This window comes from Carassius gibelio, chromosome A13 (genome assembly GCF_023724105.1).
Source record: "Carassius gibelio isolate Cgi1373 ecotype wild population from Czech Republic chromosome A13, carGib1.2-hapl.c, whole genome shotgun sequence".
NCBI lineage: Eukaryota > Metazoa > Chordata > Actinopteri > Cypriniformes > Cyprinidae > Carassius > Carassius gibelio.
Window position 1 is genome coordinate 13,458,705 of NC_068383.1, and position 14,689 is coordinate 13,473,393.

The following is a 14,689-nucleotide window of genomic DNA, read 5'->3' on the forward strand; positions in this document are numbered from 1 at the left end:
CCGATATGTTGGCCGATAAATCTAAATCCATATTCTCACCCCCAATTTTTTGAGAGCCTGAGTGACGACGGATTGTGTTGAAAGACGATATTAAGAATATTTGGCATTTCCAATTAATGTAGGCCTGTTATTTTCTGGCTATTAGGCTAATCCTTTCTAAAAATGTTTTTAAAACAGGTTTATTATAGCCTGCAATAAATTATAGGCCTATAGTCTAAAAATTGTTACACTTCAGTAAGACTTTATCGGTGAAACAAAAGAGCAGCTTTATTTTATGCACCGACTTTCAAAAATGCTCCGTTCAACACAAGATGCATTTCTTCGTTGTTTTCACTATGTTCGGGCCACAAGAGAAACATTAAAGAAATTAGAGGTGCTCCGATCACGATCGGCCGATCGTTATGCGTATCTCCTCAGTAAAGCCGGTTTTCTAATCAGCGGTTAATTCCATCAGTGATTTCACATAGAGGACCTGTTACTACACAGAGCCGTTGTTAATAGAGAAGATGCGCAAATCACGTTAATTTTCAGCGTTTATTGGCCCATCTTCTCAGTTAACAACGGCTCTGTGTAGTAACAGCTGCTCTATGTGAAATCACACACCTGATGGAATTAACCGCTGATTAGAAAACCGGCTTTACTGACGAGATGCGCATTAATGATCGGCCGATCGTGATCGGAGCACCCCTAAAAGAAATTAATTAAAACAGATATACCACATATTAGGAGATTGGTCTCCCGTCATCTCTGAGAGAATACACACTGTAAATGTGTTGTTATTTGTTATTTTAACGATTATGGTGAAAGACGTTCACTGCCATAAGTGTAACTTGCACAAAGTTTGCACGTTGCTTATATGATATCCACTCCTTTGCCTTCACTGTTTAAAACAGAAGTAGTCTCTTTCCAATATTGCAATGCACCCTCGCTACAACCCGAATAGACAGATGTTTCGTGGACACGCTCTTGGCTCTTTCTGTAACAACGCGCTGAAACATGCCAACCCCCCAGCCACCCCCCCCCCCCCCCAAAAAATATATATATATATTACGGTATTATTCTCTTTATTCTGTTCATGACATTCCCAATTATAGTTATTAGTGGTGTGCATTGCTGTTGTACACAAGCTGCGTGTGCTGAAGCTAAATAGCTGAATGAACACCGATAAACTGAAGTGCTGCCAACTTATTTAACACAAGGAAACGCGTCATATATTCAGATATAATAAATATAATCTTACAATTTATATATTTCGTGCTAATCTGAATGTTTAACTTCTGTTGTGGATGCGCTCTTGGCTCTTCCCTCAACAACGCGCTGAAACACGGAAACCAAACCGAAAGAATTCATAAAATTTTATTATAATAGTGTTCTCATTATAATGTTATATGACAATCTCAATCATAGTTATTAATGTTGTAATCTGCTGTTTGAGCTGCGTGCGCTGAGCTAAAGATGATAACTATCAAACTGAAGCACGCTCTATTGGCCTATAGCTTAACCAAACGTATTCTATTTGAGAAAAATCAGGTTTAAATGCATAAAATAAACACAATATTACAACGTACAATTGCACAAAAAACTGAAAATGCACAAGCAAACTTAACTGTGCTAATCGTGTGAATCCGTTGTGGAAGCGCTATTCCCTTAACAATGTGCTAAAAAACGGCGAACAAAGATTCCTTTACATTATTTTACAGTAGCTAAAGATCTTATTGTAATATGACAGACTTGCCCTGCACATGTTGCAGTTCACTGTATTTTCATTTGAAGTAATTCCACTAATATTTCAAGCAATTAAAAACCATAATGGTGTAATCTGAATTGTCCCTGCAGGACATAATTCATTATTTATCGGCTCTAAGATATCGCCCAAATTCTCTCATCGGTTCGATAATGATAACAGAAAAATGTACATTAATCGGCCAACACCAACATGGTGGCCGATATATCGTGAATCCCTAAAAACAATCCTGATACGTCCTCTTCATTTCCTTTCTCATACTCTCATGTTATGAAATAATCACATTTTCAGAAATTATTTAATTCATAATTAATTCTTCTGAAGACCTGATCCTCCCACTTTGGATAATCAACCCAATTCATTTATTAAATGTAAGCCTAAAGATAAGCTTAATTTAGCAAAGCAATAATTTCAGGGGCATGGCTAATGGTTTTTTTTTTTTTTTTTTTTTTGTGCATTATAATGAAGGCGTTTTAAAACTACAGTATTTTTAGCTTTTTAAACCACATACTTCGTCCTACGCCAATCATGCAAACATTTCCTGTCATGTATGCCTATGAAAGACAATCAAACCAATCAGAGTAGGTATGGGGCGGGGTGACACGTTCAGCCCCGTCCCAGATTCTTCCCCGCCTTGCTCTGCAGGCTGCAGCCGGTTGCTTCTCGCTGTCTGGCTGTCACTAAATTCCAGTGAGGATCACCTCAAGCCAACTTCATGCCTACAGCAAGGTAGGGCTACACCGGATAGTCAGACACCTATTCAGCGATTTATCGAATTTTATAAGTTTTATAATTTTGTCAGCCCATTTTCCAACCAGAATAGCATGTAGTTTTAAGAGAATTTGATGTTTTGGCAATGGAATCTCACAAGATATGATGCTATAGTTTTCTGGATAGTTTGCTTATTAACAGTGTTTCAGGGATGGCAGTTTTTTTTTTACTTTTAGTTGTACAGAGAGATTATTTTAGTCACTACAGAAATGATATTCACATATTTCTTTATGCACTGAACAGCACCCCCTAAACATCTGTTTTAGAGCACCACAAGCTTCACAAACTCCCACACTGACACATCTGCACTTATTCACATGTTCCCCAACAACTGTCTTTCTTTGAATGTAGGAGTACAAATGATCATTCAGACGAATTTTGTTGCCTGCTCATTTGTGTCAGTAGAAATCATAGTATTTGGAAGTGCTCCCTTATTTATTTACATTAATAATAAAGAATAATATGTTATGGAAAGGCATGCAGGCTTTTATCATTACTCAAAGCAATGTTATCACATCTGTCAACAATCTATTAGAGGCAAAGTTTTAATCTTAGGGTCTCCACCACACGTTTCGTCCGGGGTGAATGAACGGTCAGTCACTCAGCCACGTGCTTGAATGCTTGGTTTGTTAGATGTGGTGGCTGTCTGATGGTTTCTTAAATGTTTTAGTGCCTGGATTGAAACATTTATGACATGCTTTTCTGCTTTAAAACTATTTGTGTCTGGCTAAACAAATACTGAGTATTTCTGCATCTGATAGACAAAATATCCAGCTTGTAGCTCATCATAGATTTCATTAAAAAGCAATGCTTACTTTCTTCAGATTGTGTAATGTGCTGTAGTTTATGCTCGAATGGATCTTCTGTGTTTATGAATTTCTGTTATGTAAAGTCCCTTTTTGAATTTTTGGTGAACATGTTGAAAATAGTAGGCTAGGTCAAAGAAATCTCCTTGCTATTTTTAGAAGACCCCTCGTGCAAGTGAACCACAAAGGCCATGTGTATATTATTTTAGTGTAATTCTGCTTACGTCTGTTGTCAGAACTACTCCGATGTTTTCCTAATGTCTTAACTTGGCACACATTTTGTTTTGTTTTTTGCAGTCAAAATGCCCTTTTTGGGATGGGAAACCCCCTGCTTGACATCACTGCTGTGGTGGACAAAGACTTTCTAGACAAGTAAGTCACATGTTTCTTTAAATTCAATTTGATTTTAATTAAATTGATTGCATGGCTAGGCACTGCTGTACGTTTGCTTTTGTATCAGCGTGTTGTGACATGTGAGCTAAATCCTCTTTTTTTTTTTTTTTTTTACATGTTACTGAGTGGTTGAACTTTAGTCAGCCCATGTTAGATTTGCAGAGATGCTGCAAGCCCAGTAGCTTTTGGGTTCATGATATAATTTTTCTTCTTTGTAAAGGAATTAAACCTATTACGTTTAATAGGCCAAGTGTCTTTGTTCTTTAAGGAGGCAGCATGTGGCACCATGGACACTCCGTGTTTTGCATGTAGGTCACAGATTGCCATTCTAGCACTATAGCAGCCACTCAGGTCTAACTGGTTTTTGTAGACGATCACTTCATTTGTGAGTTCTTCATTTGGAAATGTGTGAGCTGATCATTCTGATCAAATTGTAGAATGTGCCAGGTCAAATTTTATTTGGTAAATAAATGTTTTTCAAACAATCAAAACTACAGTTTATTGGCTCCTAATTGTCTGCACTATTGCAAACAGGTTTGGTAATCTAAAGACCTGTGGCAGACTTTGACTGTAATGATTTCCAATTGATTTGTTCTTAGTGTAGAGCAGTTTTAGTTGCATGACCTGTTGTTTGCAGAGCAGGGTCAAAGAATAGCTTACTAAGATGCATTAAGAGAGATCAATGAGCTGCCTATTTAATGTTTAGATATTGGCCCAGAACATGATTGACTACATGCAAATATAAAAAGACTATCAAGATAATGGAAAATAGTTTAAGCGGCTTGAGCAAGCAGTTCGATTGGTTGATGAGGGGAAGAAAAATCAATAAAAAAATATTGCTCCTTCAGGACACCTAAATCATATCACTTGGTCACTTATGTTCTCTTAAAGACATTATTCACTGACAAATTAAGGTATTTTGTTATTTATTACAACTTGGTTTAATTTGTTAACCTTTCCTTTCATTTGATTGAGAGAATCACAAGAAGATCCCCCACAGTTTACCTGCATGTACACTACTGTTAAAGTTTTTTTTTTTTTAAAGAAATCCTCACCAAGACTGCTTTTATTTGATCAAAATACAGAAAACACAGCTATATTGTTGAATATAAATTGTATTAATTCCTGTGATGGCAAAGTATTTTTTTTTAGCAGTTATTAATCCAGTCTTCAGTAAAGTTACATGATACTTTAGAAATTATTCTAATATGCTGATTGGTGCTTAAACATTTTTTGTCTGCAGTTCATTTTTTCAGATCAGTTTAAAACTTCTTTATTTTTGTGAAAACTGTAATGCATTTTTTTCAGGATCCTTTGAATTTAAAGTTCAAAAGAACAGCATGTATATTTGAAGTCTATATATAAATGTCTTTACTGTCTTTGACAGTAAAAAGCATTGAATGGTAGTGTAAATAATACTCAAGTCATTCTGTTGTTTTTTTTGCCTTTGTCTCCAAATGTGTTTTATTGATGGTTGAAGACCTCCTGTAATTGCAATAGGTCAGTGTCTAGTTCCATAATCCTCTTCAGATGTACAAACTCACCTTATTAGATGAGCTGTTATGACCATTTGTGCTACAAACACAGACTACAGACAGTCATCAGATGGTTTCCATTTTTAAAAGCCAACCAAGTTCAAGTTCTGTTACGAATGACTCATAATAGCCCATGTTTGGTAAATATAGTTTTTGCATGGAATCAGACACAGAGTTCAGTTTCAAATGAAATGGTTGAATTATTGTTCTCACTTTTAAAGACGTTTTAAGTTGATGAAGTGATTATGGCTCAAAGAAAGAAGCTTTATTTTGTCTTAGGCCTAAGACCTTCACCTACAGCTGTCTTAATGAAATGAGCTGTCGCATGTGCTTATCTTTATCTCGGGGCAAATGGATCTGTTCTGTGTAGATTGCTACATGATAATATCTGTTTGAGAGTGCATTTCAATATTAGTTTAGACATAGGTCATATTTTGACCACAATGTGTTATGCCACTAATGTTGTTTTAATGAATGGAATTAAAATAAAATAAAATAAAAATAAATCAAGAAGAAATTATTTGTTATTTTAACTTTGACTTGTTCTTGATGAGTAGATCTGGTGTTACAAAGATTTGCTTTGTGTGTCTAACAGGTATGGACTCAAGACGAATGACCAGATATTAGCGGAGGAGAAACACAAGGAAATGTAAGTGTATTTCACCAGAGCTATATTGTTTGTTTAAACAAGCCATTTTTGTATATTCAGTGATCCTGAAGGCTAATTATAGACATTCACCCCTCCATGTGAATAGAAAAAAACATTGGTTTCTTTTACATCATGTGATGTGGACCCAGAGTCTAGTGTTCATGAGAATAGCTCTCATTGTTGCATGTGGCATGATGTACTTCCCTACTGTAATGCTTTATTTAGTAGCACTAAATAAGTAGCACATGTCTTAAATTATTTTATTCGCATGGCTGTATGGCAACAAAGAAATTTCTATTTATTTTCACCTTTCGGCGATGTGAGAGCTCTTTATTATGCATTAGCAGTTTTGTTGTCATCTTGTGTATTGATGTTACTCCATATTGATTAGCATCTGATCTAAACCATTGATCCTCTTTAATGCAAAGATTAGAAGGATGTTTAGTGCATTAGTAGGAGACTGACAACTCTGAATTATTTTCAGACGGCTGGATTCATCTGATCCCATTTCTCTTGATCTAATCATGTATGAAGCTGCTATTTGATAAGTCTGAAATTGTTTGGTCTCAGCAGTGAATCCAATAATGATTAGACCCTCAGAGATTGAGACAGAGAGTGATTCATGTCATACTGAGAGTGTGGCACCAGTAATTTCAGCGTCATGGGAAACTCGCAGTAGGTTTAGGGTAACATGTGCTTCAGGCTAAGCATCTTGAAGTCCTAGTTGCATCATAAGAGGCTGAAATGCATCAGTCCAGCTTTAGCACAATCCAGCTCAGATCCGCACTCAATTCTGCTTTCATTTCTGAGTGGCTAGAGCAAGTTTAGAGTGCTTTTAGTCAACATATAGTATTTCCTGCTTTTCCTTCTTAGGAGTCAACTGAAAGCCTTAGGAAGTGGAAGAGGGATGTATTGTTTACTTCATGTAATTGCATGTAATTTTGGACTTATTTAATTCGTTTTGAGAACTTAATTTTAGCCCAAAATATATTCCTCATTCATCTTGGTTTGGAAATTGTTGGTGGTGTTATATTTGGTCAGAAGGTACCAACTGGATTCTGAAATTGACTAAGTTTGAGAAGTGGGCTTATTGCTGTTGCAAAAGAGGATATTACATACTGTTAAAAAAAAAACTCTGCCAGAAATGTTTCATTAACTGATATAATGCTAATATACCAACCTGTTGAAGTACTAATATCTGTTTTGTACCATTGCTGTACACCGACAACCACCAAAATCAGGTGAAGAAAGCTCATCACAAACAGCTTTTCCACAATCTGAGGAGGGAAATACTTGTATAGAGAAGGTGCACACGTCATTCACACAAATGCTGAACACTGAAATAATGCAATAAATGTTCATTTAACAACAGTAGATGTAAGATAAAACCCTTATGTAGACAACTGATAAGAAAAAAACTAAGAAGAGACTGTTATTTCAACATAAAAAAACCACTCAATTGTGAAGTGTCATGCAGGAAATTATGGGAATTTATTTTTTTAAACTGTAAATTATACAATGACTTGTATAATGTTTTACTATAAAATTACATATGAGGTTAGATCTGTTACGGTTACTTGCCATATATAGTACTGAAATATACTGTTAACCAATTTTAGGATCTTAGCCCTATTTGCCACTGGATTAGTATTACCTGGTGAACTCTAGACATGGTGGAGGTTGTCTGTGATCATGCGAATCAGCCATGTCTGTAATTTGTAAAGTAAAAATTCCCCCGCAAATAACCTACCATATTTCCCCAGACACTGAGGTCCTGTGATAATATTAGTCCTGTTCAAATTGGCATCTCTGTGATTTGGCGGGGTTGTATATAATTTTTGTAAACATGAATTTTGTTTCATAACAAAATAGAAAAAGCAAGGACCATCCTACATCCCATTAGCCGTGTTTCCACTATCGAGCTAAGACCGGGCGTGCTAGTGCGTGCCAGGGCCAGTCGCGTTTCCACAGTCACTTCCGGGGCTTGATCGTGCCTCGCTGGGGCTTCCTCTGGGCCAACGGCCAGGGTTTTTTGGCCAGACAAAAACCTTGGGCCAGAGCGGCCAGCTGGGGCTAGAGGAGGGGTTATGAACCAAGGCGGAGTTTCTCCGTGTCTAGAGAGCTCAGCACTGCGGATCATTTCAGAAAGATAACAGCTTTGACACCGGTATTAAAGACTTTTTAAAATAAGTTGAGCTCAAAACTCACTCTTAGTTAGCAGCAAGTGTTTGAAATAACTTGATCCGATGTGGATTCTAATCACTAAACAAGGCAAAAATATTTATAAGCGACGAAAAAGACTATGCACGCTAAACATTAACGTTACCATAGTAAACATGGTAAATATAGAAATCAGACATCAGCTTCTTATTCTCTATTACAATTGTATTTATTAAGTAACATTTTATCTGTCGTTTCGTGAGTTTAGCTCCACGTTGCATAATAATGACTTTTGTTCGGGAGCTTTTATGAAAATAGAGAGTCTGCACTGCGGATCATTTCAGAAAGATAACAGCTTTAACACCAGCATTAAACACCAGCATTAAACTTTTTTTTTTTTTTTTTTTTTTTTTTTTTTTTATAAGTCGAGCTCAAAACTCTCTTTCAGTCAGCAGCGAGTGTGTGAAATAACTTGATCCAATGTGGATTATAGAATAACAAGGCTGAAATATTTATAAGCGATGAAAAAGATATGCACGCTAAACATGTTTACATAAAATATGACCGCTTGAAGAAATCAGACGTCAGCTCCTTATTCTCTATCACAATCGTTCATTTATTTAGTAACTTATATTATCAGTCACAAGCCTCGTCTCGAGAGTTTTTCTCACGTTGCCTATCATAAAAGAATATAGCCTAATAATGTTTTTTTGTTCTGGAGCTTTTATAAAAATAGAGATATTATCATTCATTCTAAATATGACGGCTACTGTGGCTAATAAACAGAAACAGACTCGACTGAAAAAGCAGGCTATTTTCACGAGCATTAAAAATAAATAAAATAGAAATAAGCGTATTTATGTGCGATTAATTTTGAGTCCTGATAATTTAAATCAATATGATCAATGTATCACTTATTCTGGTTAAAACATCGATGCTTTTGAATTTTAATATATAACAAAGCATGCAAACAAACTGCCGCTTTTATCATGTTCGTTTTGTGATCGCGCATGTCCCAGTGACTTATTTCTTAGTTTTCTGATAACTTCTCTTTGTTGGTGAAATTTTGAGGTTGCATGACGTTGTTCTGAGAGGCATGTAAAGGGCGTGTTTTAGTGACGTGCAGCGGTGCTTCAAGCTCCACTGTGGAAACCCTGCGCTATTCTGGCCTCGGTGCTACTGGCCCGGGGCTATGAGCCCCGCGCGGCCCGCTTTAAGCCCTGGCTCGCACTGGCCCGACAGTGGAAATGCGGCTATTGTGTTTAACCTGTCAGCCAGCACCCCCCATTATGGGACTCACAGCTGAAAGTGCTTTACCTAACTTATAATTGTAACAGATTCCTACTTCAGTGTGTTACAAACATAATTTTGGTGTCTTCGGCAAGAAGCACTTAAATATTTTTTTTATTTGATATAAAAATCCATGAAATGAGTCCTGGAGCAATCTAGAATAGTAATGGGTTGAAAGCCACATGTCTCGAGAGTTTCTATTTCAAATCTGAATAAGATTTCATGAAAAATGAGACTCCTGCAAATATTTTTATGAGACTATGTCTACACCCCTCACCCCTAAAATATAAGAAAATATTTTTCCCAATAGTATTGAAGGCTTCTACAAACTATTTAGTCAGTAAACATACCACTGCATAGTTTTCTATTTTCATAGAAACTTAGACATCATATAAGTGATTTTAAGTTGCAGAAAATAGGGTGACCATATTTTAGTTTTCCAAAAAGAGGACAGTGGGTGTGTGTGGGGTGGGGGCTGGGGTGTGGTTTGTGGTTAAAGTAATGCCAAAAGTGCCCAAAGTAGTGCAATCTCAAATATCAAAACTCAAAATGTCATTTCCATACCTAGTATACATATTTTACTGTCACTGTTAAGCATATTTATCATAAAAACAGCTAAAAAAAATTTCCTACCTGCAGTGGCTTCAAAAAAGCAATTTTTAAACATCCTTCAAAGAAATGCTTGTTAGAACCAAATCGTGTAGTAACAGCATCTACAGTACCAGCAGAGATTTAACTGCCACGCTAACCAGGAAAAAAAAGATCCTGTGTCCCAATGTTCATACTGTCCATCCTAAATAATATGTGAGATTAGAATAAGTGTGTCCCAAAACGTAGTATATTGAAAATAGTTTGCCTCGGGTGGTCTACTATTTCAGGTAGACTTTTGAAGCGTGGATCTTTGCACACTCTAATAGCTAATATTGCCCACAATCCATTGTGCTTTGGCTAAGGATTCAGTTCAGAACAAAACACAGATAAAAAGCATTTAAATTAACAAATATGGAGTATGTGCATGACCAACAGTTAAGGGGGTTGACTTACTAATAATCAACATTTGACCTGGTAAAAATATTTCATGTTATCTGTTATTTCATTGCAATAACAATGTGAACTTATAGCGATCGCCTTTTGCTTTGTTTTATTTTGTAACAGTTTTTATATATGTGAGAGTGTGTTTTATGTTGAATGTGAATGTATCTGCATGATTACCATCTGTTTGAGTGCAAATCAGCCCAAATCAGCTCGCTATTACTCCATGATCACGGCTATCAAAGTGAACGCGTCTATATGAATAGAGAGTGTGGATTATTTACTTTGTGTTATTACCATTTGTATAAGTGGCCATCAGCACTTATTTGCATCGTAATTCATTGTAAATGCTGCATTTATAGCAATCACTGGATTTTCTGTAATTGGCAAAGAAAGTTACAAATTCTTATTTTTCTTACTCAAATTATTCTTATTGTGTTTTTGTAGTGCTCAAATAAATCATTTATGATGTCTAAGTTTCTGTCTAGTGTTTTATAATTGAAAAAACTATGCAGTGGTTATGTTTACTGACTAAATAGTTTGTACAAGCCTTCAATACTATTGGGAAATATATTTTCTTATATTTGGGGGGTGGGGGTGTAGACATAAAAATATTTGCAGGAGTCTCATTTTTCATGAAATCTTATTCAGATTTGAAATAGAAACTCACGAGACATGTGGCTTTCAACCCATTTCTATTCTAGATTGCTCCAGGACTCATTTCATGTGTTTTTATATAAAAATATATATATAAGTGTGGTAAAAAAAAAATTCAATGCACTTCAGTGGCTATAATTTTTAATATTTTTGAGCATTATCAAATCTGGTTGATCATGTTTGTAACGCACTGAAGTAGGAAACTGTTACAATTATAAGTTAGGTAGAGCACTTTCAGCTGTGAGCCCCATAATGGAGGGTGCTGGCTAACAGGTTAAAGGGATACCCCACCCCTAAATGAAAATTATGTCATTAATCACTTACCCCCATGTTGTTCCAAACCTGTAAAAGCTTTATTTGTCTTCGAAACCGTTTTGATGTCCCATAGACTGCCAAGTAATTTACACCGTCAAGGTCCAAAAAAGATCATCGTCAGAATAGTCCATCTGCCATCAGTGGTTCAACCTTAATGTTATGAAGCAACAACAATACTTTTTGTATGTGAATAAAACCAAAATGACAAAACTGAATTTTTTTTTATTTTTTTTTACAATTTGTCTCCTCTGTCACTAAAAATTATTCTCGTCACTTCATGACGTTACGAATTAACCACTGATGGCAGATGGACTATTCTGACGATGTCTTTCAATCTTTTCTGGACCTTTACTTGGCAGTCAGTGGAACAGTCACGAGCCTCCCGGTTTTCATCCAAAATGTCTTAAATTGTGTTCTGAAGACAAATGAAGCTTTTATTGGTTTGGAACGACATGGGGGTAAGTGATTATTGAGAATTTTCTTTTTGGGGTGGAGTACCCCTTTAAGGGTGTAGAAGGTACATTGGGATCCCTGCAGAAACCCAGACGTTTAAACTCACAACACTGCCATCTTGTGACAAATAATGTATGTATTTTAATTTGTGTAGTCCCCCTTTTTTAAGCTATAAATTTCAGGAAACAAAATATTCAGCAGTTTTAATGCGGTTCATTAATACTGGAAATAAAATTTTGAATGGGTTTTCTTAAAATTTTGAAGTGAAGTGAGATGAAGGCCATGAATGGAAACCCATACTTTAAATTCTTCCTCTGGATTCAACCTATCCAAGTTAGCGCGCACACATTAGGAGCAGTGAGTAGTGAACACACACCATGGTCACACACTCATTTTTTAATTTAACATTTTATTTATTTTATTATTTATTTAATGTTGGTCAAGTCCCAAATATCTAGAAAAATGAATAATCTCTGAAAAAATGAAAAATCTCTAGCCACGCAGTGTGTTCTTATGTCATTGTAACAGAAGTCATTTCTGTTTTAAGAGGTGGCATGTGTGCCAGTGTATTAAAGTAGTGAACAGCACTACTGGTCTAGTAACACAGAGGCATGTTTGAAAAGGGATCAGCTAATGTGAACAGACACCAGGTGAAGTACCACTGGCAGCCAGCAGGTGGAGGCATACGCTCAGGCATTTTAACAGTTTTACACAGCACCATGCTGCAAAGGTGGCTTTTGCTTTTGGACAACAGGAAATCTTATCCGATTTCAGATTAGATTTGTTCAGCTTGGGATGGACAATTGAGTTGCTTCCCAGGCTGAAAGGCAAAGCCTGACTGAAGTTATTGGTTTTTAAATTCATTAATTGAGTCATTTGTATATACTGAAACCATTATTAAGAACACCTCACATTGAGTTCTTAAATACCTAGACCATCGCAGAACATACCAGCTCTGATTTGCGTCCTTTTGTTCTGTAGATTGTCCTAACACCACACAGCCCGCGAGCAATCTGCCTCCCCCCGGAGAGAGCTGAGTCTGACTGTTTTCTGTGTCTCAGATGGGGCTGGTTTTGATGAGTGTGCTGTTCTTTATTTGAGAGCGGGTAGGAAAAAGAGCTGTTGCACACCAAAAGCTAAATTGCAGGTGCGCGAAAGATCGGGAAAAATAGTATATTTGAGGGGGACAAACAGTTTGTAGATTGTGCACGCTTGCAGTTTGAACAATTACTCAGCAGTGTTTGGGCCAAAACGCTTTGTCAACATTAAAAAAAGGAAGTAAAATAGATTGGCAGGGATGCTTAGCTCTTAAAGTTGGAAGAGACTCCTACCATTAATCAAAAGCGCTGCATTCCTGTCACTTCTGTCGAGATCTATATGTTCAGAAAACATATTGTTCACTTATCTGAGCCACAAACTTGTACTGTATGTTCCTGTTAGGTTATCCCTGTGTGAGCCATCCTTACTCTGACGCACCAGTGCTCATCTAGCCTTGGCTGGAAGCATGTATAAAGTTCCACACCTCAGGATCATGTTCCAGGGGTCAGGACGGTGACCTTATCCTGACCTTACAGATGTGGAGGGAGGGTTAAAGCAGGTGGTTTGTCTACCGAATCCAGAATCTAGTCCGGCTCAGGATCAATGGTCTCTGGTGGCTCAGACTCAAACTCTGGCTCCTGCTTGATTCATTTCCCATCAGCCATCCCTTCACAGCCAGTCCTCTAAGTGATTTCCCCTAATGGCTCGATGTCCGAGCGGTAACCTTTTAGCGCTCCGCTCTGCATCCACTTCTGCCCGGTCTCTGCTCAGTTCATCTTGAGGAATGAGAGAGAAAGAGGATATCGCCTGTCATACTTTCTCTCTCGCTCTCTTTTCTTCTCAGTCTTCATCATCGTTGAAGCCCTGCTGTACGTTATGACTGCTTAGATTTATGTGCTGTGAATTACGGCTGCAGTAAGCTGACTGCCAGGAAAACTCTAGACTACACTGCGGCCCAGTGTAGAAACGCAACATTGGCTTTTATGGCCACTATGGGACTTTCCATTGGTCTTTGCCCTCTCAGGTGGAAACATAGATCTTTTTCTGCTGTGATGCATTAGGTAGGTTGTAACCAAGTGTTACAGGGAGTCAGGTAGAGTGTTTTTTTTCTTAAGTCTGTTTTTTCTCCAGTCAAAGCTGGACAATCTCTAATTGCTAAGCTGCAGGCCACCATGGAGCCCAGCCAGGCCGTCTGTTTTCCTGTTGCACTAAATGCTGGCCTGATGGTGGTGGGCTGGTCCCTCTCCACGCTCCCCTTACAAGCATGCATGTCTGCCATGTTTACGACAGCATTCGGATGCCTTTCCCTCTTCACTCCTGGTTAAGTGTTTGGTTCTATACGCTGAGCTGTGAGGTTTGGAATGGCCACAAACCCCAGCTTTGACTTTAATCATCTCGAATCACTCTATAAAACTGACCTCAGACCTGTTGCTCTGTGCTTACTGTCAACCTAGCACCTCATTACCAACAGAGCCGAATGATTATGTGCACTCTATTGCCCCCAAGTCCTGTGTGGCCTGCAGTTTAGCTGAAATGCACCATGGGGGTCCTCCTGCAGGTGGAGCTGTAAGTCACTGCGCTCTTGAGCTTCAGCCAGCTATCATCATGGAAAATATGCTGGGTGTGTAATGAAGTATTGTGCTGGGTGTGTTGTAGAGGAATAAGTCTTGCCTAATGTGGTATTGTTGAATGATCCTCAAGATTTGAATAGCTGTGATAAATGGCATCTCATGCAGGATTCGTTCAGTTTCAGCAAAACAATTCTAGATGAAGATTTGCATAACTCTGTGTGTGAATGTGTTCATGTATGTATATTTATTTATTTAGATATTTATTTATTTATTTA

General features: G+C 37.4%; 1 protein-coding gene across 2 annotated transcripts in view; it reads left to right on the forward strand.

The window, feature by feature from the left end:
* The window catches only part of LOC128026211 (adenosine kinase-like), a 176,284-nt gene that overhangs the window by 40,706 nt on the left and 120,889 nt on the right, over nucleotides 1-14,689 (forward strand). The window contains exons 2-4 of one of the 2 annotated variants that reach the window (XM_052613066.1): nucleotides 2,440-2,473; nucleotides 3,619-3,693; nucleotides 5,845-5,898. In XM_052613066.1, the coding sequence (XP_052469026.1) occupies nucleotides 2,460-2,473; nucleotides 3,619-3,693; nucleotides 5,845-5,898 (143 nt within the window). In that variant the 5' untranslated portion in view covers nucleotides 2,440-2,459. The remainder of the gene's footprint in view (nucleotides 1-2,439; nucleotides 2,474-3,618; nucleotides 3,694-5,844; nucleotides 5,899-14,689) is intronic. The other variant, XM_052613065.1, reaches the window with a different exon arrangement.